Raw genomic sequence first — 22,321 nt, 5'->3', positions numbered from 1 at the left:
ATTTAATTATTTTTCCCCCACCATCCTATATGTGTAGAGTTGCTCCTGTGAAATATCAGTGAAAATATTATTTCAAAGATATGGTCTTAAGATGTTATCAGTAGAAATTGGAACATGGCAGTGACACTCCCACAATCTTCCCATCAATTTAAGCTGATTTAAGTTCAGAATATTGAAAAATTCTGCAGTTATCAAATGAATCTACTTTTATTAAAAAGAAAACCCTATTGTTTCATAATGTTCTAAGAAAACTATTTTTCAGTGTAGAATCAATCCTTCATGATGCAGTTAGCTTTCTCAGATAATGTCCTGCTCACTCTAAGCTCAGATCAGTTTGTCCTTAATTTTATAATCACTACATTCAAAATACCAGGTGACATAATAAGTTTTGAAGACATTGCAGATTTTAATATCCAGTTGCTGTTAATAGCATGTCCATTTGTTTTGCAGTACATCTAGGCACTTCTCCCGCTGCAAACAGAGAATGTGACTCACAAATACCTGTCTCATTCACTGACATTGTCTTGGGTTCTGCTGAAAAATGTACCTTTTTCCTAATGACATGACAACTATGAAATATGAAATTAAATAATCAGGTGCTAATTGCATATCTTAGAAAAAGAGTATAACCAGGCTATTAATACATATTACGTAATTAGCTTTTTGACAGGCATTTAATTTGGTTTATGTTTTAAAATGTAAATAGCTAGTTACTGAATATTCTAGGGAAAAATAGGGTGTAAGTTTCAATGTCAGCAAAATTACAAAAATTGCAATTCATATGAAGAGCTGCAGGTTTAAATATGAAAATCAGTATTCAATTTCTTCTTATTAAATCTTATAATTTTAAGTATTTTGTCTTTTTAAAAAATATTTAAACTATGAACATTCAAACTTCAGAAATACAGATTTAAATGTGTACTAAAATTTCCATCTGAAATTTCAAAGCCTAGTAAATATTTGGACTTGCATATTTTAGGCAGTCATTGTGCAAGTGTATTGCAAGTACATTTCTTGCTGAAAGCATGAAGATATGGTGTTTAATCCTGTCTCAAAGAATGGACATAATAAAGAATAGATTTTTGCCTTAGACTCTCCAGATCAGTATTTTCTTTCCATGAGCAGTATAGTAAAACTTTGAGAATATAAGACAGGAACTGCAGTACCTATGGAAAGAGAAGAGATGTGGTGCTCATCTTAGTGCAGTAAGTGCTTCAAATTGTATCTTTTTACTTAAGTTTTGTAGTGCTTCAGAGGTGAATTGCTGGAGAGCTTTGGCTTTCAGATTTTCAGCACAAATTATTTTTCCACAGTTAGTTTTTTGTGAGTTGTAAGGTCAGGGTCAGTCGCTAATATTGGATAGGTTATTTGTCTGACTATTGCTTGATTGAGGGACTGAGAAAGCATTTCTAAAAGCAAAAAAGAGATTATATTTCCTGGTTATAATCACCTGTTTTGCATGTAATCTTTGAATGTGTGTACAGACAAAATCCTACTGAAATAAATATGCTGTCATTTTTATCAGTGGTGGAGTTCCTAAATGAGAATTGGGCACTGATTCTGGCTGCTCAAGTATTTAATTGCAAAATGACAGGTTGTACATGTGCCTGTGCTGAGGGCAGCTAGGGAGGTTTTCCTGGACAGATGTGCCCTTCAGCAGCTGCTCTCAGCTCATTCCATGGGGCTGTCTCTGGCTGGCTGCCATTGCTTCAGTGCATGTTGAGTGAGAACAGTTTCTGATCAGATGGATGTACCTACTGCTTATCTCATGGGTCAAAAGTACTTGGATTGCTCTGGGCTGGAGAGCTCAGATTCTCTCAGGTCACAGGCTGACTTTTGGGCTTTGCAGATAGGCAAAGGGATTGACATTAAATGCACTCTGGCCAAGGTCTTTTCCTTATGGCCATTCTGTTAGCTGAGGGGAAAAGTGGCCATTCCATGGACTCCTTGCTAGAGGTGCCCAGCTGCAGATTGAGGATTTTTGTGAGAGTATTTCAGAACTGCTCTGGGTATTGCTGTGGCCTGGTTTGAGAAGCAGCTTCAACAGGGAGATGGGTGGAGATCAGATTGTTAGGTGAAGGTCCCAGCGTGAATCAGGGATGAATTTTGGCTCTGTTGGAGAAAATGGCAAAATGATCCTTGATTCAGACAAGTCAAGATTTTCCTTAAGCTTTTTATGTTTCATTCATTTAATCTGCCTAAGTGGCATGGGAAAATTTGCCTCAGGGGAAAACAAGTTTGCCATGTTTCATATCTCTGAGGATACATAAAACACTATATCCAGTATGTGCATGAATATGACTCAGGATATGCCTCCTGACACTTTTTACAACATTCAGATTACGTGGATTGCTTACTGAAAGTTACAAAAAACCTTCAAGCTTAATTAGAATATAAATATCTCTAGCACAACACAAAATGATGCAGAAGCCGAGACTTTAAACCTAATAAACCAAAAATTAATTGTAAATTTTGTAGACATATTTTGTAATTAACAACCTGAATGAAGGATAATTTTGATAGTAGATACTGAACAGAAACAGTGAAACTAGAGTTTCCAGATTTAATTATTCTCTTTTAAAAGAATTATTTTAGTTTTTTTTTCTCCTTTTTAGATTTGTTCCAGCTTGTGACAATAATTTAAAAATCATTTAAATGAAATTTTGATTATGTACTGTTAGGGTTAATATATGAAAAACCTCCTTGTGATTAAATGCTAAACTCCATATATTATTACTTAGTAGAAATTTGAGTTTTAAGCAGCCTTTTATTCTCCGAGACTGGACCTTTTTTGTAGAAATAACATCATAGCACACCTGTCTGCCACTGACATTATTTACCTGAAAATTAATAGGACCGAGCAGCTCATAGGACTGAAAGAATATAAATTTTAATAACCTGGCCTTGATTCACCCATGCCTCAATGTAGAAACAAGTCAGACACTGGCTCTGCTTGGTCAGACAGGAGCATCAGCTGAGATTTCCCTTCCCCTTGGCTCCCAGGATGCTCCAGCCTACTGCAAATAATTTGTTAGCATGTCAGCACAGATCCCCTGCTCCCAGCTGCCCTGCCTGTGCTGCCCTGGGGTGCCCAGCTCATCCTGACGTGGGCGCTGACCCCGCTCGTGCCCCTTGCAGCGACGCTCACTGCCCTTCGATGGGGACAATAACAGCTGTGGAAACACAGGCCAGAATGATTTGGCTTTGTCTGTACCTAAAATGTTGCTTTCATTTTGTTGCCTACCAGGTATCACAAGCTCAAGCTTGTTCCCTTTGTGATTCCTAAGGCACATGTTTCTGTAGTGCCTCTCGTCTAGTTTTGTTTTCCTTTTCCTACGTAATTCAATATTGCTTGAGATCTCACATTTCTCCTCTTGTCTTGGCAGTCACCTGGTTTGATCCCTTTGCTCCCCTTGTCCCTCCTCAGCAGTTTCTGTGGTAGTGGAAGGTGGTTCACCTTGAACAGTCATGAATAAGTCTGAAGCACGTGTTCACAGAATCTCTTTGAAATGATGAATAATGAAATAATGGAAGCAGACAAGTGCCACAGTGTTGGTTGCACACCACAGTTTTTAGCTGATGATAAGGTTTGGTTGTGAATTTGGTTTGAATTTTGTCTGAGCTTCACAGACAGGGAACCTTTTCAGTATTTGTAGGGACTAATATATTCAAATGCTTCACTTTGCGAAATCCCAGATGAAACTGACATAAACCAATTTGCCATTGTTGGTGAAAGCTGCTAAATTGCAGCATCAGAAGATAGAAACATCCATTTTTTAACACACGATTGTACTTGTACTGAGGTTGCTTTTTTTTTTTTTTTTTTTTGGCTTGCTGCTAATTTAGAAATATAGGTCAAATTCTTCCCTCCAATAACCACAGCTTCACTCTCCATCAGTGGAAAGAGTTGTGTGTCTGAACAGGTTTTTTTATATTCCGTGTCTGCTGGCCTTTTTTTCTTCTGTCTGGCAAGGTCATGATCTCATGATAGAACCATACGTACAACACCTCTGAATTCCTCTGGAGCAATCTAGGAAATTTGAAACATAAGTGCTGGTAAAAAAGTATATTTTAGCCCACCTACAATCTGGAAAAATCTTTTGTTAAAATGCAAGGGTTTTTTGGGAGGGCAGTGAATGATCGAAGCTCTTATAAAGGTCCTTAACTTTAATGACTTCAGTGAGATACTCTTATGCTCCATATTCAATGTGTCCTTAATGTTATTGTGGGTCAGGGATATTGTTTTTATTTTTTTCTATATAATTTTTGTTGTAGTCTACGCTAGAAAATAAATTACATGTATAATCTAAAAGTAATTTTGAAGGCTTTCTTGTCAGTTCCTCCAAATTATGGCACCGCAAAAAGGTAAAAAATGGGTTTTGGGCAAGCCATAACCACAAACAGCAATGTAAACTGTTGATTTTGGAAGGATTGCTTTTGTCCTTTCTGCTTTTTCTCCAGCTCTGCCTCCCTGCAGCACTACAATAACGAATCATGAGTCACGTACTTCTACTCCTACACAATTCACCATCATCACTTTCTTTCCTGTAAGGAAAAAGGCAATTTTTTTAACCCTACATGGGCTGATGGTTTTCTGTCTCTACCTCACCATTCATTTTTGAGAGGATGAAACATTGCATTTGGTTCAGCTCTAGCTGTCAGTGCACAGGGGAGGCTTCAAGCACTGAGTGTTTTCCAGAGGAGGGAAACTGGTCCTGCTGAGGTCAGCACTCAGCTGAGGCTTGGCTTGAGCTGCTGGCAAAGTGTTCTTTCTCAAGGCACCTTGCCTTTGCAGTGTGTTTCCTCAGTAGGTCACAGAGCCTGCCTTTGCTCTTTCTGGAGGTGTTTCGAGACCCATCTGTTCCCTTGTCTGCCCCTTCCCTCCATGCCTGTGAGCAGGGATCTGAAAGCCTTGGTGTCAGCAGGTGCCTCGGGCAGATTCAGATAATCCCAGGTGGAAGGCAGCACAAGCACACGGACCCTGAGCAGCTGGTGCCCATGGATGTTTGGATCCAGGACAGTCATTATTTTACACAGTTGCCACCAACTGGGCTGGCTCACTAAGAAGCTCTAAAGTATCTCCTTGAGTTCCACATTCCTGGTGTAATATGGAGACCTGAAAGAATTTCCATGCTGAAAGAGGATCTTCTCCATGGTTTATGCTGTGTTTAATGTATGTCACAATTTAAAAACTCAGAATTGGTTTAGATATCAGTTAGCCATAGGATTTATCTGATCTTCCTGAGTTTTTCTATTAACCTTACATTAGCATCAGTAGTGTTTTATCATAGAAAGACTATGATTTTGTCCTTGCAAAAACACCCTCTGAACTCAGGTGTTGATTTATTCCAGATGGGCTGCTAGGAAAGCGAAGCATGAACACTTGCATTTTTTTTCAGTATTAAGATTTAGGACCAAGTAATTTTATAAAACAGACCCACTGAGAAAATACAATAATACATAAAGATTATTTACAGTGTGAAAGCTTATTAAAGAAATGCAATGCACTGAATTGATCTGCTCTGCAATGACGTTTATACAGAGCTATACATCCACTGGTAAATTGTAAAAAGATTATTTTTAATAAAAGACTATTCTGAATCAAATTGCATATATCTGGGGAAAAAAACCCAGAATATAAAGTTAGATCAAATTTATAGCATAAAAAGCTTGTGGTTTACCTTCAAAGCAATAAATCACTCCTTGGCTTAAAGTATTTAAGGATTGAGAAATAATAATCCTTGTTGTGAATAATTATTTTTTAATTTTTATGGGATTACATTAAACACAAATGATAGTATAAAATATTTAAGAGGAGTCCTATTAATTATTATTAGCTTTATGGCAGATGAAAATACGTACAAACATCTGGAAAAATCAGAATCTCCCCATAACTTTAAAAGCAAAAATATATTGTGCTGTAAGTGTCTTCAGTTTGTGGAGGTATGAAATCATTGCCCTAGAAAAGACAGATATGAAACATATATTATTAATATGAATACGTCTCTGCACTTCTTAGAATAAAATCTAAGTAGAAGTGTTGTTTGAGGTTGCTGAAAGGAGAAAGGAGAAATTATTCCTTTCTTAAATTTTTTTAAGAACCCAATAGCAAATTAATAATCTAAAAACCCAGGCTCAGAATAGGAAGAATTTTCTGCGTATCCCTTTAGAATGACTGAAGTAACATCTAGAAATGGTTTTCAGAACCTGGCATTCTGTGTCTTTAAAACCAGAAGCTTATCCTAGCTACCTATCTTATGCCTTAAATAAATGGAAAGAAAAAGAAATGTAGTGGGATTTCTAGAGCTCTGGAAACACATAACCCATTATAATAGATGGTGCTTGATGACTTAACTTAGGTACTTCTGGAAATCCCATTACAATTCTTTAGTGATATGACATTTCAAGGGGAAATGGAGATGGAGAGAAAGGATTTGTAAATATTTCCCTTAATTTAGTAGAAGTAAGATATTTTTAAAGGAATGCTAAGAGTACAGGCTTTTTTGCCCCAACACTTCCCATTCTTCCAAAACCAATTTTAACACAAAAAACATACCCATTTGGTAGGGAGAGCAATGTGTTATGTTCACCTCTTAAACCATATGTCAGGTCTGTGTGAGAATGGCTCTTAAGTTGTACCTGATGTCAATGGTTTGTACCCTGATGTAACCTGCAGTTGTTACTATTTCCCACACTATAGTGTCTTTGTAGCCTTGCCAAAAGAATGAGAAATTATAATCTAATTGAGCTAGGTCCTGTGAAAATGTATGGCAGAGCAGAATTATTTTCCAATATTTGAGCAATATTCAGTCATTTTAAGTTGGCATCCTGATGAAGTAAGTAATAAAAGACACAAAAAAGTTTGTAAAGATAAATGAAAGAAATGCCCATATATGATCAGTTATAATCTATAAGGATACCCTGGATAGTGGATATCCTGGTTGATCCTGAGTTCACTCAGTTGTAGAGGCCCTTTCGTGTTAGAAATTTTAGTCAGGTTTTCCTGAGATCTGCCCTGCTCTGTCCATGTTTCACCTTCAGTCTTGGCAAATTTAGAGAGCTTTCTGGAAACTCTTGTTTAATAATGCCTTGGACAATTTGTACAGAAAAACGTACATTACATTCTAGCTCATAATACTTACCATGAAAAGGTTACTTGAAGTAAGGTAATACAGTAATTGGATTTCTTTTGTATTTCCTCTTTCTTTTTTTTTTGCTGCTTCTATCATTCATTGTCATTTTGTCAGCAATTCAGAATTCATTACTCTTTTGTTCCCAGATGGTCTCTTTTTGCTCCACAGTTGTGATCTTTTAATAAACCAGAACTACTTAACGCTCAGATTTTTTGCTTTTTGCTCTATGATTTTTCTGTAGAGAACTATTGCTTTTCCCCTGTAAGTTTCTTTTCCTCTTATTTGTTTGAACCTTGTAACAAGCACCTATCTTTCTCCCTGTGTTTATTGAAATTATGCCTAGGTAGCACTCTGCTGGTCTCGGTAGGTTCACACAGAAAGAGTAAAATCCACTCTGCTTTTTCCTGATGTCTATTTAAGTTTCCAGGTTCCTGTTTTTTTTTCCAGTGAACTGATTTTGTCTGTATAAGGAAAATTGTTGTGGCATTCAGACACACACACACACACACACACACACACGAATGTTCTGGCACTGTATCTCAGTGTACTGAATAAAGAACAGTTTGGACTCAAGTACTGCTTTCAGCCCTGGAAATTAATTGAAATGTGAGTCTCAATCAGCATTTCCTGATGCAGGTACAATCTGATCATTGATGTGGGAGAAAACTAGGATAAGCATGCCCACTTCTATCACAAAGCAGCGGGAATGTACTTAGTAACTAAATTAAAAAAGGAATCTATTTGCACCTCTGGAAATTACTCAAGTCTTAGGAACAGTAAACCTTTCAAAATGTTGTTTTGCTTTTTCTTCTATCCAAGGAAGGAGATAAGGAAATGTAAAGTACTGCATTACTCATGTCCTTCAGTATTTTTAAACAAATTTTTCCTTGTGTCATGCACTACTGACTGCAATGCATTTGAAATGCATAAAAGTCAGCAGTTCTCTTTAAACCATTTCTTGGGTTAAATGTGATAAGCAAGAAGAAAGAGGTATATAATAAATAAATAAATAAATAGTTTTCAACTTGTGGGCATTGTATTAGGAAGATCTCCTGACTCTACAAGAATAGTCTTTCAAAAATCGTTGCCTCTGCTTTTTAGCCTCCTCTACATGGATCAGTGCTGGGGAAGTAATTAGTGTGGTGTCCAGACTCTTTTCTCCAGGATTTTTAGCTCTGCCTCTGCAGAGAATTCCTGTCAGTATTGAATTTCTTTGAAGTTTTGTGACACTTGCTGCGTTACTGTTTTCTGCCTCCTCTGGAGTATCCATGGGATTAAAAGATCACGTGCTACCTTAGCTTAGTGTTCTTGACCTTTTTGGATGATTGGCACTGCTGAATGATTACAGCAAAGCAGCAAATATCCATGAGCTGTGTTATGTTCATTTCAAGGAGAAAATAATGTTATTTGAGATGAGTAATCTGGGCTATGTCTTTCTGCTGAGTAAATGTAGATGACCTGCCTGTAGTGAGTCACGATTCCTTTCCCATTTGTTCTGGTTAGTGCACATTTCTGCTGTGCTCTCCCCCTTCTAAATGCTTTACTGTGCTCTGATCCTGTTAGCCCACATAGCTAAGAGACCTAAATATTTTGGGCTTGATCAGCAACATAAAATTTGTCAGGCTTGAAGGCAGCAGGCGTGCAATATGTACCTTCTTATGTATTTAAAAAAATGCAACAGAAGAAATGACAGCACCCTAAGATACCAGCAATATATTTATGATGTGAGCATGTAAAGGGGTATATAGATTTTGTGCTCTTGCTTACAGAGTGTTTTATTGTTTTTTTCAATTTCTTTTTTTCCCCCTTTCTTCTTTGTATTTTATTCAATGAATTTCCCACAAGAATTCTGTCAAGGTTTGGCTCATAAATAGGAATGAGTTTGGTAAAGTTCTTGTACACACAAAGCAAACAGCAACTTTACCAAATGTTCAATCCAAAGAGATCCATGTGTCTCTTTATGTTACTGTTTTGGAAGACATTTAACAGAACACCTGTCTGGCTTTAATGAAAGTTCAAATACAAATATGCAAATTTGAAGGAAAAAAAAAATCTGGCACTGCATCACAAGGACTTCAGTACTGGAATTGCTTCCTGTATCAAGGGGTTGTGTATCTGTGATGCTTAATCATCATGATTTAAGTCAGTACTGTTATGACTATTGACATTAGAATAATAAATATTATATAACTTCAAAATTATCACAAGAATGATACCATTAATGCTATTAAGGATATTTATACTGTTAAATATCCTTGTAAGGATATTTATACTGTTGTGATATTTATACTGTTGTTATACTGCTATTTTTACTGGTTTGTTGCCATTGTTCCTTTCTCAAAGACACCTTTTTTTACCTGTAGGCCATCGAACATTGTTCATTGGGGTTCATGTGCCGCTGGGTGGAAGAAAAAGTCACCGACGCCATCGGCACCGCGGGCATAAACACAGAAAGAGAGACAGAGAGCGGGACTCAGGATTAGAAGATGGGAGAGAATCTCCTCCTTTTGGTAAGACAAATTTTATTTTTGGGTAGGTCTTTAAGTAATAAATGTCAGCATGATTGTGCATGATCTGTCCTGTTATCACTTGCACGTGATTAGCAGCAGGGTTTTGGAGAATCCACCAGAGCCCCTGCTGGTGATTGGTTCCTTTGAACGAATCCGCTGAGAGGCAGCAGCCAGTGGCAGTCAGTGCATGAGGAGGCTCAGTGGTTTCCAGCACTGCAGGAGCACTGTGGGAGCTGTTCCTAAGTGTTCTCACAGAGACTGAGGGGGAAATGCTTTATGGCACCAGCTGCCCTCAGGGTAGGCTCTGGAGTATCTGCCCCTAAAATGTGACATAGAAGAGCTGTGGTCCTTTACAATTAGTTTTGTAATAATGTTGATGTTACTGAAGCTGCAGTGTTTTATCAGATTCAAACCATGCTCTAGGTTGTGTTTACCTTTTTCCTAACATGACACTGTAAATGTGCCATTGTAACATGGATCTGCTAACTGTGGACTTGAGGGAAAAGCAGGGAAGAATACCTTTCAGGAAACAAACCTGATATGAAACTCCTGAAGTTCTCAAAATTTTAAGTTAGAAAACATTACAGAGGAGAGAAGAAGGTAGTCATTAATAAATTAGTCAAGATTTATCTCAAAACATGAGAATGTTACATGCTGCTTAAAAATATAAAGTGCATGTGATGAAATGTCCAAGGCTATGGAAAGTGTTTAAAATATAATGGAAGCATGTGTACAAAACAATTTTCTAGTGTGTTTTTAAACCATTAGGGAAATGTACCACTGCAATTTCAGGTTACAGAATAGTAATTATAAGACTTTCTTTTAATCAGAATTTTGTATCATGTGTGTGGAAAGCTTTTGAGCAAGTATATTCTAAGTGATGATGGGTAGAGCTTGAAATTCTCAAATCTTGCACAATGGTTTATTATACTGAGACTAAAACAAAGTCAAGACTTTTTCAAACTTAGCAGATACAAGTTATGTTTTTAAGACTGAACAGTGAAGAAAAAATTGGCTGTGGTGGTTCTGTCTGGAATGGATTTCAAATGTACAAAGACCCAATACTATATTGAAACCAGTTTCTTGGAAAAAAACAAAGTTCATAAATTATTAAAACAGTTTTTAAAAAGAATATGCATATATACATATAAAGTCAGATTAAAAAGAAACAATTGAAAGTTACATTAGCCAAGAAGTGAGATATCTTGAACTATGAAACAGTGTCTTCTGTTGAGTCATCTGGTTTTATTTAAGTGCCAGTACGTGACACATTTTGGCTGAGAACTTAGCTCTGTTCTTTCAACTTCTGGAGACCTAGGCTTGTGTCCTTCTTAATGTCAAAAGTAAAAAAAAAAAAAAAAAAAGAAGAAATTAACTGGCTGAATCTGTTCTTAATAGTCTTTGACATTTGTGCATGCAATAAAATTCAGTGTTCAACATAATTCTGTGTTAGGTAAATCCGCCTATGTTCAAAGGATCTCTGAGGTGAAATAGTAGTAATATGAAAAAAGATAGTCTTGAAGTAGATTTGTAGCATGATGGTCACTGCACTCATCCTCTAGTGTACCTCAAGAAAGGAGTAGAGATCTGCAGTTTTTAACGTCACAATTTCATTTTTAAAGGTATTATCGTTACCAGTTCAAAGATGTGTGTAAGTGGTGTCACTTGACAGACAAGTTGCATGCCGGAAACATGGAAATCTTTTCTGGATTCAGACTGCTGAAGATATTCTTCAAAGGGCTTGGTTGATAAGAATTCAAAGAATCCAAAGATAGAAGCAGAAATCTGGAAATATCTGGTCTTTTCACCCTGAATAATTATCTGAATAGTAAATTTTGAGGATTTTCCCCTTTGTCTATCCGACTCCTGGAAGCTGGGCCAGTGAAACAGATTTTGAGCTTTGACATTGGTCCATCCAGGCAGAAATGACAAGAGTGAAAGGGATTTACATAATCAAGGCATGTCTGAAAATACTAAAGTGATGGTGAGGTTAAGCACATACAGAACAGGCAGACAAAATAATACAGAGATTAATAGTAGTCAGTATACGCCTCCTTCTTTCACTGTAGTTTTTCCTTACAGGAGTTTCAGACAATTTGCTGTGCTGCCTGGGGCAAAGCATTGCCTTCAGAGAGAATATAAGCATGATTTTTCTGTGCTTTATTTGCACAGAGGGAGCGACTGATACTTCCCACACTAAATCTGAACCTACTAAACTATAAGCTTTTTAGCTGTTCTTCTTCATGCCTCAAAATTTCTAACAGTAACCAGAAGTGAAGGAAGCTCAAAGGAAGGCAATACACTTCCTTTTTTTGATGTGTAGCTCAATATGAGGGACAGTATTACCTGAGAGAGTAGATCCAAACTAGTCCCTTAATTTATAAATCATTCTGATTTAATTGAGCAAGCAGAAATGCTTAGCTCCATCTTTCTATTGACACCTTTTAATGCTTTTCTGCCAAATAGTAGAAGGCTGTATGCTTGGGAACTGTGAAGGAGGAGGGAGGGGAAAGAAAAAAACATTTTGATGAGCAGGTGCAAGAAGAAAAGATGGAGAAAATAAGCACTGTGAGACCAACTGATGGAAAACAGTGCTTTGAAGTAAGTCAGAAAAATACATAAGGATTTTTATGATACAAGAGAATAAATTAGCAGTGTTTTGAAGCAGTGAAGTATGAAAGGAGATATAATAAAAGATCCAACCACTGAATAATAGAGATTCTGGAACAAGTAAAGACCTGAAATATTCAGACATGAAGTGCTCCACAGTGCTCAGCTAGCCCAGCATGGGATAAAGCATTATTTTCTGTCATAATCTATAACTGTATAATTTATAACTTTTTCTGTGCAGCACCATCAGGTGCAGCCCTTGCTCTGCTGTCACTGCTGCAGGAGCTGTGCAGTGCACCTTGTGCTGGGACCGCTGTGGCTCCCATGCAGAGTCACAGGTGCCACCTGGTTCCTGTCCAGTAAAAACCAATTCCTTTAATGATGTTTTCTGTGTATCAGCGTGGGTAGAAAACACCTCTAGTCAGTGCAATGACAATAGGGGGAAGCTTCCTGGTAATTCCTTTGAATCCTGGCTGGGAAAGCTGTAACAGCTATTTTCTGGGAAGGTTTCTGCAGAGAATAGATTTTTTTAGAACATTCTGACATTGACTCATTAGCTTTTTTTTTGTCTCCTACTGTCATTTTAAAAAAATAACCCAAGCGTTCTCAGTGTACAGATTCAGAGATAACTCCAGATTAGACAAATAATATGCATAATATGTACTTAGTGGGATGAAAGAGAGTCCTGTCATTTAGGGGCACAGATCAGTTACTCAGGTTTGGGTTTTGTTTTCCCTACACCTGGTTCTTACTCTCTGTCTGTTGCCTCTTAATGAGATGAGGTTGCAAAAGGTGTTTCCATTTTGCAATAATGATGTGCCTGTAATGGCACAATTTACAGATTTGATGGTTTGCATATTGGGAGGGTTTTTGGGTAGTAAAAATTGTAAGCTAAGTGATTTCAGTGGTCTAGGTTTTCACCATCTGGTCTCTTAAGTTTCTTCTTTTTGAAGAGAAGGAGAAATTCAGTCCATTTATCCACTCTCGTTAAAAATGCAGTAGTGCTGTTTGTTATACTGAAGAGGTTTACTCTTCTCAGCTGAAATGCTGCTGTTGTAATTAAGGCCCCAGTTTCATTTCTGCCTTAAGCTCCCCTTCTCCACAGTTTTCCTTGTGGGGTAAAGTATTGCGACTGCTTGGGAATTAAATTAGGAATTGATGCAAATTAAAACTTATTTGGTAAAAAAAAAGGCTCTTTCTAGCCTGGGGCATCTCCGTGGTGCTGCTTGTGAGGGCAGGGGGTGCCAGCCCCTGTGAGCTGCAGGGCCACGAGGCTCCATCAGTGCCGTGGGTCGTGGTGGCACTGAAAGCCTGCTGCACATTTCCCTTTGGCTGGTGGGGTTGCACTTGCTTGTGTGCATGTGGATTTTAGTGACAGTTTTCTTTGCCTTTTTTGATGTTTGTTGTTTGCCTGTAGCCAGTGAAACAGCCTTTTGGTATTCATCAGTTAAAGATATTTAATAGATGTTTTAAAATTGTGGAATAGGGAGACTTTGGCTCTGAACTGGGTGTCTCTAAGGACAGGTTTTGTCGAGGGTTAAAGTGAACACAGCTGTAAGAGTTGGGGTTTGATTACAGCCTCATGTGTGTCCTGTATGAGTAGACACTGTTGAAGCTTGTGGAAGGTTTGGTTTGTTCTTTTAAGAAATCTGGATTTAGTAATCCCTCGTTTTAAAGAGGCTTAAATTTGTAATTCATGATATTGGACGTGGCAAGGCAAGCAGAGGTGAGCCTGACACAGGACTGCGCACACAGCTCAGGAAAGGCTCTGGAGGCAATGCAGGCAAAAAAAGTGAGTTGCCAAGTGGGGCTTCTTTTGGTTAGTAGAAGGACCTGAAGAAAGTAAATCTAAAAGACTCAGCAGGATGTATTTGGTACCTAAACTCAAGTGCTGAAGGGCTATTAGTGGGGTAAATTTAATTATTTGTGAAGAGTATGGCTGTTAAGAGAATTCACCTACTCTTAACTGTAGGCTTGTATGAGGAATGATGAACCCAGAAATTTGAATCTCTGGGCAGCTGTGGCACAGATTGCTGCAAATCTGGATTAAAATAATGTATCATAACTGCAGTTTTAAGAATCTAGCAAAAAAAGAGGGTAATTAAAGCTTGGGAGTTGTCCATATTGGCAGATCCAAAAGATATGATTATTTGCCATAGCCCTGGGTTGATGGAAATAATTCATGTCAAGAAAATGGATAGTTCCCTGAAGCAGATTGTACCTGCAGGGATAAAGTGCCAGAGCATAGCCAAAGGAATACTTTCTCCCAACCCAACATGTGATTTCTAAGGTCTGTGAAGAGACTTTCAGAAGTGTCCTGTATGGCTGTTTGCTCTTTTATGTGCACTTTAGTAATGCAAATTTAGTTTAAACTTTTACTAAGTTTTCTAATTAATGAATTCATGATCCTTACCTGTACTGATTGCTGAGCTAAAGGCAGGGCCCAATCTGCAAAGGAAGGAGGTTAGGGGAGAATCCCCATCCACCACTTCTGTGGGGAGTGCAAGCAGGAGGATGATGAATGTTTGTGTCTGAAATGATCCTTTCTTTTCTCTGCTCCTGTGAATTTCCCATACCATTTCCACTTGGCTTGTGAGAGATTGTTATTAATGTCAACTGAGCTACACTTGCTAACTCCCAGTCTGCTCTTTGTCCTGTACAGTAAGTAATAAAAAAAATAGTTTGCATATTTATTATTATTTTAATGTGGATGAGAAGAGCACAAAGCATGGATTAAATCAATCTTGTATATGTTGCTTACTATTTTATGGGAATTTCTATAATGAAAGTTTTAATTTAATAGTTAGCATGTTTTCCAGTGTGGAAAAATTAATCTCTTACTTGTTCATCTGCTGACCCCAGTGAGAAGTATTTGGCTACTAATTCTACCCTTTAATGCAGGTTTGGCAGGCTAAGAAATACAGGGAGTGTTACTAGACATACATTTTTTCACTCTTTCTAGAGTTTATCAAGAACAGAGGACAGAATTTAGGTACATTTTCTATGTACTGAAAGCTGTATTTCTGCTTGTGACATCACCTGGTGGGTTGTGTGCAGTTCTGCCTGATGGTAGGGAGGTTTGTCCCAGTGAAACCCTGGCACCCACTGAGGAGGTGTGGGTTACTCTCACTGGTGTAGTGGAACAGAATGTTTGCTGAATTTACGTGAGGGGACTGAGAGTGATCCTCCTTTGTTACCCCAGACCAAGTCTTGATTTTCCCTTATTCCCTTAGGCAAGAGGGAGCAGCCCTGACCCAGAGTTGTGGTTGCACTTGGGGATGTTCTGAATGGGGAAAATGCCAGTTATGGCTCCTTTCTACTTGTGTTTTGCAAGGTGGGAAGGTGTTGTGGGACACTGTTTGCCACTGCCTGCACTCAGCGCTGTTCCAGGAACAGCTCCTTGTTTCCCTCTGGGAATTAGGTTATTAGACATTCTAGCTTTCAAATCTGCTCTTTTGGTGTGTCTGTGCCCACATCTTGCATTTGTTGTAGGGTTGTTGATGCCTGTACAAGGAGTCATAAATAGATCAATATATCAAGTTTCTGCAGGGTCACTCCCTTTCTGCAGCACTGAGTCCCACTTTGGATTTGTGTGTACAACAATAGCTAAACCACCAGGTCTTACCCTTTTATTAGGCAGTGGAATTAGCCAGATTTTTAAATGTGTAATACTCAGAATTTTCATGCATGCAATGAATTCGAGGTATCAGAGGTAGTTTGGATGCAAGTGCTGCACATATGAAATGAGCACAAGCCCAGAGAAACCCAGGGATAAAACAGAGGGGCTGGTGGAGCCACAGGAATCAGAAAGCTGCTTCAGTTTTCCTGACTGAGACTGTTCATTGGCCAAGCAGGAGTGTTTGTTGATGGTACCCCAGCTCCTGTTGTGCACTAGGCTTTCTACCCAGTTCTAGCTGGTCGTGGAGGGTTTCCTGAATTGGTGATGAACAAGTTCCTTGGGAGAATCATCGGCTGCTTATTGTGATACTTCAAGTTCATGTTGCTTCTGATAACTCTGATATAAAATAATTACAGTGATAGAAATACTACTGTAACTGATTAGTCTCACTCATTATTTTTTTTTAAGTGTAATCTAGATTGTTCTCATTACTTTTTAGAAATAGCAATAATAGTATGAAGGATTTTTTTTATGCTGGCTGCGCTACTTGAAGTAGGGATAGACAAAAATAATATTCAAGCCAATTTCTGTTTGCCTAGACTGCAGAAAACATTGTGTCCTAGTTTGCAAATATTATGCTTCTGCACTGAGGATTAAGTTATCACAGTTTGACAGTCAGCAATTGAAGTATTCTTCCATACTGATTTTGAATCACATATTACTAATTTTCTATATAACATATTAATGGCATATTTGGTATTTATTGCTCCTATGAATATGAGCCAAATCTATCTGGCATTGCTCATGAATAGTCCTTTTAATTCGGTTTTGCAAGTGGAACCAGCAGATCTGTTGTTTTTATTATAATTTTCCTATTGTTTATGTCTTTTGGAATTTGGTCCTTGAAATAAAATTATTGTATCATAAAGCAAATGATAACTTTTTTTCAGTTTCAGCTTGTTGTCTGACAATGAAGCTGTGACTTGCAGGTTTCAAATATCAATAGAAATCACAGCAGTGAAGAAGGACAGAATCTAGCAGCTTTTTTTACTGCTTTGTTAACAAGGAAGAAGATAATTTAGTGCGTATTTCGTCATTTCTATAAATGTGGTGCTCAGGGGTGTGGTTTGGTGGTGGACTTGGCAGTGCTAGGTCCCCATGATGTTGGATGTCTCTGAAAGATTCTGATTCACTGTTGTCAGTCAAGTACCTTGTTACACAGAAGACCCAGCAAGAGCAAATTATTGCAGTGAGGTGACTCCTTGTTTCTGCTCACCTGACTTCAAGAGGTTTCTGATCCTCTGCTCTCCTCCCACGCTGAAAGCTTGTACTTGCATGAGGATCATGACTGTCACAGAGCTGCAGCTCTGCTGTGCAACACTGCTCATTTATTACTTAACAGTAGCAGTTGCTGTAAATCAGTTCTAGGGCTGATTTTATCAACAGTACAGGATGTTCCTGGCAATGCTTATTCTCAGATGCTAGCTGCAGTCCAGCTCTCCACCAAAGTAGCTTGTTTTCCATGTTCTCTTAGTAGTCATATGCACTAATCCATGGTAAATTCGTATCTCACTGAATTTTGTCCTTCTGGAAATCAGTTTAAAGAAGTTGCACACTTCTTAACTAGAATGTACTTTCTCATCTCTGATTTAAAGAAAAAAGTGAACATTTTAAAAGAAAATATAAGAGGGCTGAACAGTAAGAGAGTTGAGAAAGCAAAGAAAGGGTGAAGTGGAAGAGTTTGTTGCTGTTCTTCAGTGATTCATCAAAAGTAATTGCTTTAGCTGTACCCCTTGCAGTTCCATCCTCTGGTTCTTTGTAGTACCTGAACATCTCTTCCCTCTCTCCTGTATTTCTCCTTGGGTTTAATTTCCTTGCTTTGTGAAGGAGTAAATAGGGTTTACTGCACTAGATTTTTACACTCTGTTAAAGCAAATAGAACTCAGGTGGAAACTGTCGTGTATTGTTTGTGTTTCCTTGCTATAGCAAGTTTAGTACTGCTATCAAAAAGGTATCTCTATTGATGAATTTCATTTTCTGTGTCAGTGGCCCATTTAATTTGTTTGGATCAGAGCTGTGTTTTCTCTTTAATTAGCATTCAATGGGTGCTATAATCTCATTTTTTTCCAATATTCAAAGAGCTTTAGGACCCTGTGCAGTGATGCTCTTTGCTGTTAGATGGAACACTGTAACTTGTCTTACAAATATGTTATAGAAGTGAACTTCATTTAGACAATGTTCAAGGAGTCACTGAGCTGTTCTGCTGGATAATCAGTTTTTCAGTTCACTGGCAGCCTGGCCTCTCTCAGCTCTCACAAAGGACTTTTGGTTCCTTTCAGAAATCTAAAATACATTAGCAGAAAAAGCAGCCATGGATTGCTAGAGAGGCTGTGCTTCATCAGAGTTTGTTCATTGAGATTTGCATTTAAATAAGCAAATAGGATATAGGACTTTTTAATACAGCACTTGAGCTATGAACATTGAATATACATGTACTTTAAGATGCTCTGTGAATTTTTTGAGTGAAAAAACAGTAGTATGTCTTCAAAAATATATTTAGCTATCTGCACTGAAAGGTTATGAAGGAAATTAATCAGTAATAGTATTGAAAGGGAAATCAGGAAGAATAAAATGAGGAAGCTGGGACAGATTAAAAAGTTGTGTATCTCAAGCAGCCTAACGAAGTAGAAAGAGTTAACAAAGGAGCAAAGATCAAGTCTGCAATTGTATATTCACGTTAGGCAGGTTTCATTTGGTGTATTTCTCCTACAGCAGAGATTTCACATTTAGTATTCTATCTTTATGACCTGAGCTGGATTTGCAGATGTAGACTTATGAAGTGGTAAAGTAGATTTTCCTAACACTGGAGTAAAAGTCTTTTATCAGCTTTATTCAGCTTTATCTGTTCTTCTGTGCTGCTTCTGTATTTTTTTTTTCTGGGAGATACCATTCCAACTTCCAATACACCCTGTTTCTATACATCAGGTCATATCTTTGGAGGAGTTTTTGAAAAGTGGACTTGACAACTACAGTAAATGAGGACGTCTCATTCTGAATGTGTTTGTGTGTAATTGAATGTTCTTACAGAAGAACTGTAAATTTTTTTTGTGTGGCAGTAAGTGATATGTAAAGAAAACATCTGGATAATCTCACACCATTTGTTTTCTCAGGGCAAGAAAACTGGTGTTTTGGACTTGATATTTTTATTTTTCTCCAGATACCCCATCACAAAGGGTGCAGTTTATTCTTGGAACAGAAGATGATGATGAGGAACACATTCCTCATGATCTCTTCACTGAGCTTGATGAGATCTGCTGGCGTGAAGGAGAGGATGCAGAGTGGAGAGAGACAGCAAGGTGAGCATTTTCATACCTTAAAAATTGTCTGTATGTATTGGTTTCTGGTGTATTGAGGAATGATTTCAAAGCTCTAGCAAGCTCAGGGACAGATTTTGGATATAAAGCTTAAATAAAACCATAATTTTAATCCTTTGTCTGCTAGTATTACTACAGCATCCATCGTTTCCCTGAGCCAAATATTTTCATTTGGATTTATGAATATAGGTCAGAGTAAACACTGATGGACAAAAAAGGTAAATGTACCATATATATGAATTAAAATAATTGGGTCAGTTCATATTTTATCTTCTAATTTAAAGAGTCTTTCAAACTTCATATTATGTTTGAATACTCAAGAAAGTGATAAGGGAACTATTATTAAGAGATTAAAGCAAGGAATGAGATTACTTTTGGAGCAGTAGAACTTTTGCATATTGTAAGTCTCCATGAGCAGTTTGAGAATGACTATTCAATGTTGGATTATTTTATTTCTGCAAAATTAGTGGGAAAGACTTTTAGATTGCATTTCTGCTGTGAAAAAAAAAATACTGGTACAGAACATTTCTTTTAATTGTATATTTTTTTTCCTTGGGCATTTAAATGGGAAATAATTTGCTTAGTTTCATTAAGAATTTACATTTTACAGGAATCTTTACTTTATTTTTCATCTGGAAACCTTAGTTCTTCCTCTCCCTCTCAGTTGTTGACAGTGTTCCTCAATGGTGCCCAAAAGTCTGTGTAATATATATATATTGTAGAACATAAATTGCAAAATTTCTGGAAGGATTTTGTGGGTAACTATGTATGTGGGCTGTCTGACATGAATATGGCTGGTAGTTTTTTTTCTAATTTTACTGCAAATTTCTGCTTTCCCAGAGGGCCAAAAAATTGTCTATGACCTTCCCTTCCATTATCTGTTCATAGGCAGCATAGGCAGATGCTAAATATAGATTTTTATGTGTAGAAAATTCTCATATGGGGATTATACTGCAAAAGGAAGGCAGCAATGTTCCTAAATAATCTTATTAATATTCAGAGAGAGAAAATCTAATCAAGGTAATCGTCTGCAATGTTCTCATACTGATTAGGAATACATAGAACTTCTCTAGGAGGGGTATCAACTTCTGTTGAAATTAAAAAGTAAAAATCACTGTATGTTTAATAAAAACGAGATCGTTAAAAAAAGGCAGGACAAAATCGGCAAAGAAAAATACATTTTTGGAGCTCAGAAAATACAAGAGTGACATGATAGGGGATAGTAAAATTTTCATTAGCTTTAGCTGTAAGATGGAAAGAAAGGAAGAGTGGGGCTGCTGTGTGGAAAGAACTGGCCAAGATAAATGGTCTTTTTCAGTTTGGATCCCCAGATTTCAGACTGCATTTGGCATGGGGTGACTGGTTAGAAAAGGAAGAGATGGCAAGGAAATTACCAAATTCAAAATGAAGAGAAGACTCAAAGTGCCTCTCTGTGCAAATAAGAGGGTGCAATAATTTCCATCCCAGAAAGGTGAAAAAACATGTATTTAATGGGTAGAGCAATTCCTGTCTCTGTGAGTCTGTCAGGTGTGCTGTGATAATCCAAACACAGCAATAGTATTTAAGAACAGATAAAAATGGTTGGGGCAAACAGATCCCTTATAGTCCAATCTCAGAGCCATACAATGCTTGATGGAAAGAAAAATTTTAGACTTGGATATAAGTGGGAAATTGGATAAAATGCAATACAATGGTATGTCATGTCAGACTAAGTTAATAATGTTCTTTAATCAGGTAATTGGTTTTTGTTTTTCTGACAAAGAAAAAACAGTGAATCTCAGTTTTTCCAAGTAAAGCATTTGGTATGGTACAGCAGTGGGAATGTATTACTTAAACGGCATTCTAGTGTAAAAATGCTATTAGCAGGTCAGGAACTATTTGAAGAGGTGCAGCAGGCCATGCTGAGAGATTATACTATTAGTGTGAAAGGTAGTGACAGCTAATTTCTGAAGAATGAGGCTTAATAAATAGATTTATTATTGAATTTAAAAATGGGATTATAATAAGGAAACTTGCTGATAATAAGAAATTAGGAGGTATTACTCCTCTAGAAATAGATAAAGGTATCATACACAAAGAACCAAGTGGCTTTGAGTAGAGTAATAGAAATGGGATGGTGTTTAATATGCAAGATTCTGTGCTTAGAAACTAATACAGTGGGTCACTTTAAATACCTGTGGTTGATTCAGAACTTCAAAATTATTGATTTGACTAAAAGCATGGTATGGAGAAGATACAACCTGATTTTGTTGCTGTTCCGGGCTTATTGTATGTTTTTCATCTGTTTGAAAAATGTCACTTGGAAATATTTGTAAATCTTACTGTTTGGCTTTGGATGTAGTTTCAGGTAGAGATTTATTACATTTAATGAGAGTGATAGCACTAAGTGGGTATGCATTCATTTCCCCAGGCTCTGCACTTGGTGCACCTGGACTGAAGTGTTGGGCTGGTTCCGATGAAGCACATCTGTATCTTGGTATTTTCAGTTTGATTGAAAGTGCACTGGACTTTTCTGTTCCAGAATCTGATTTAGACTGTCCCATCCATGGAATTAGTTGGTGAGCAGAATGGAATGAATAGCTTGGTTATGTTGATATAGGGATAAGTTTTTTCTCCATCAATTGATTTCAAGCCAGAAGAAACACATACCTTTTAAAATCAATAGTCATTCTTACAACAGTTTTTGTATGTGGCCCAGCTGTACAGCTGTGCATTCTCTATGGAGATGATGCAGAAGAAATTCTTTATGGAGCAGAAGAAATTACGTAGTAAGGAAGAAAATACAAAGAGCCTTGGAACCAGGAAGAAAGTGCTTAAGCTTAAATTTCAATGCACAGTTAGGAAAATAACCCCGTGTCCATAGTTTAGAAAGTAAATTGTTAATATTGACTGGAAAATGGATGGGTGAGGGAAAGTTAGGAAGTGTAACTTTCCCTGGATCAAAACTTTCTTCCAAAGAAAGTGGGTCACAAGAAACTTAAGTTTCTCACCGCAGCTTTGTTCCTGACATGCTTGTATTCTTTGGTTGGTTTTCAAACCAGTGTGGGCAGGCACAAGCTCATGTGGAAATTGATA

The 22,321-nt window shown here is 37.5% G+C and overlaps 1 protein-coding gene across 9 annotated transcripts in view; it reads left to right on the top strand.

The window, feature by feature from the left end:
• Nucleotides 1–22,321, top strand: part of SLC4A10 (solute carrier family 4 member 10) — a 145,858-nt gene that overhangs the window by 57,156 nt on the left and 66,381 nt on the right. For all 9 annotated transcript variants that reach the window (XM_005485248.3, XM_026792272.2, XM_005485246.4 and 6 more), the window contains exons 3-4: nucleotides 9,497–9,643; nucleotides 19,090–19,228. In XM_005485248.3, coding sequence (XP_005485305.1) covers nucleotides 9,497–9,643; nucleotides 19,090–19,228 — 286 coding nt within the window. The remainder of the gene's footprint in view (nucleotides 1–9,496; nucleotides 9,644–19,089; nucleotides 19,229–22,321) is intronic.

Source organism: Zonotrichia albicollis, chromosome 10 (genome assembly GCF_047830755.1).
Source record: "Zonotrichia albicollis isolate bZonAlb1 chromosome 10, bZonAlb1.hap1, whole genome shotgun sequence".
Lineage (NCBI taxonomy): Eukaryota > Metazoa > Chordata > Aves > Passeriformes > Passerellidae > Zonotrichia > Zonotrichia albicollis.
The sequence above is the reverse complement of the archived record's forward strand: the minus strand, read 5'-3'. Positions and strand labels throughout refer to the sequence as shown.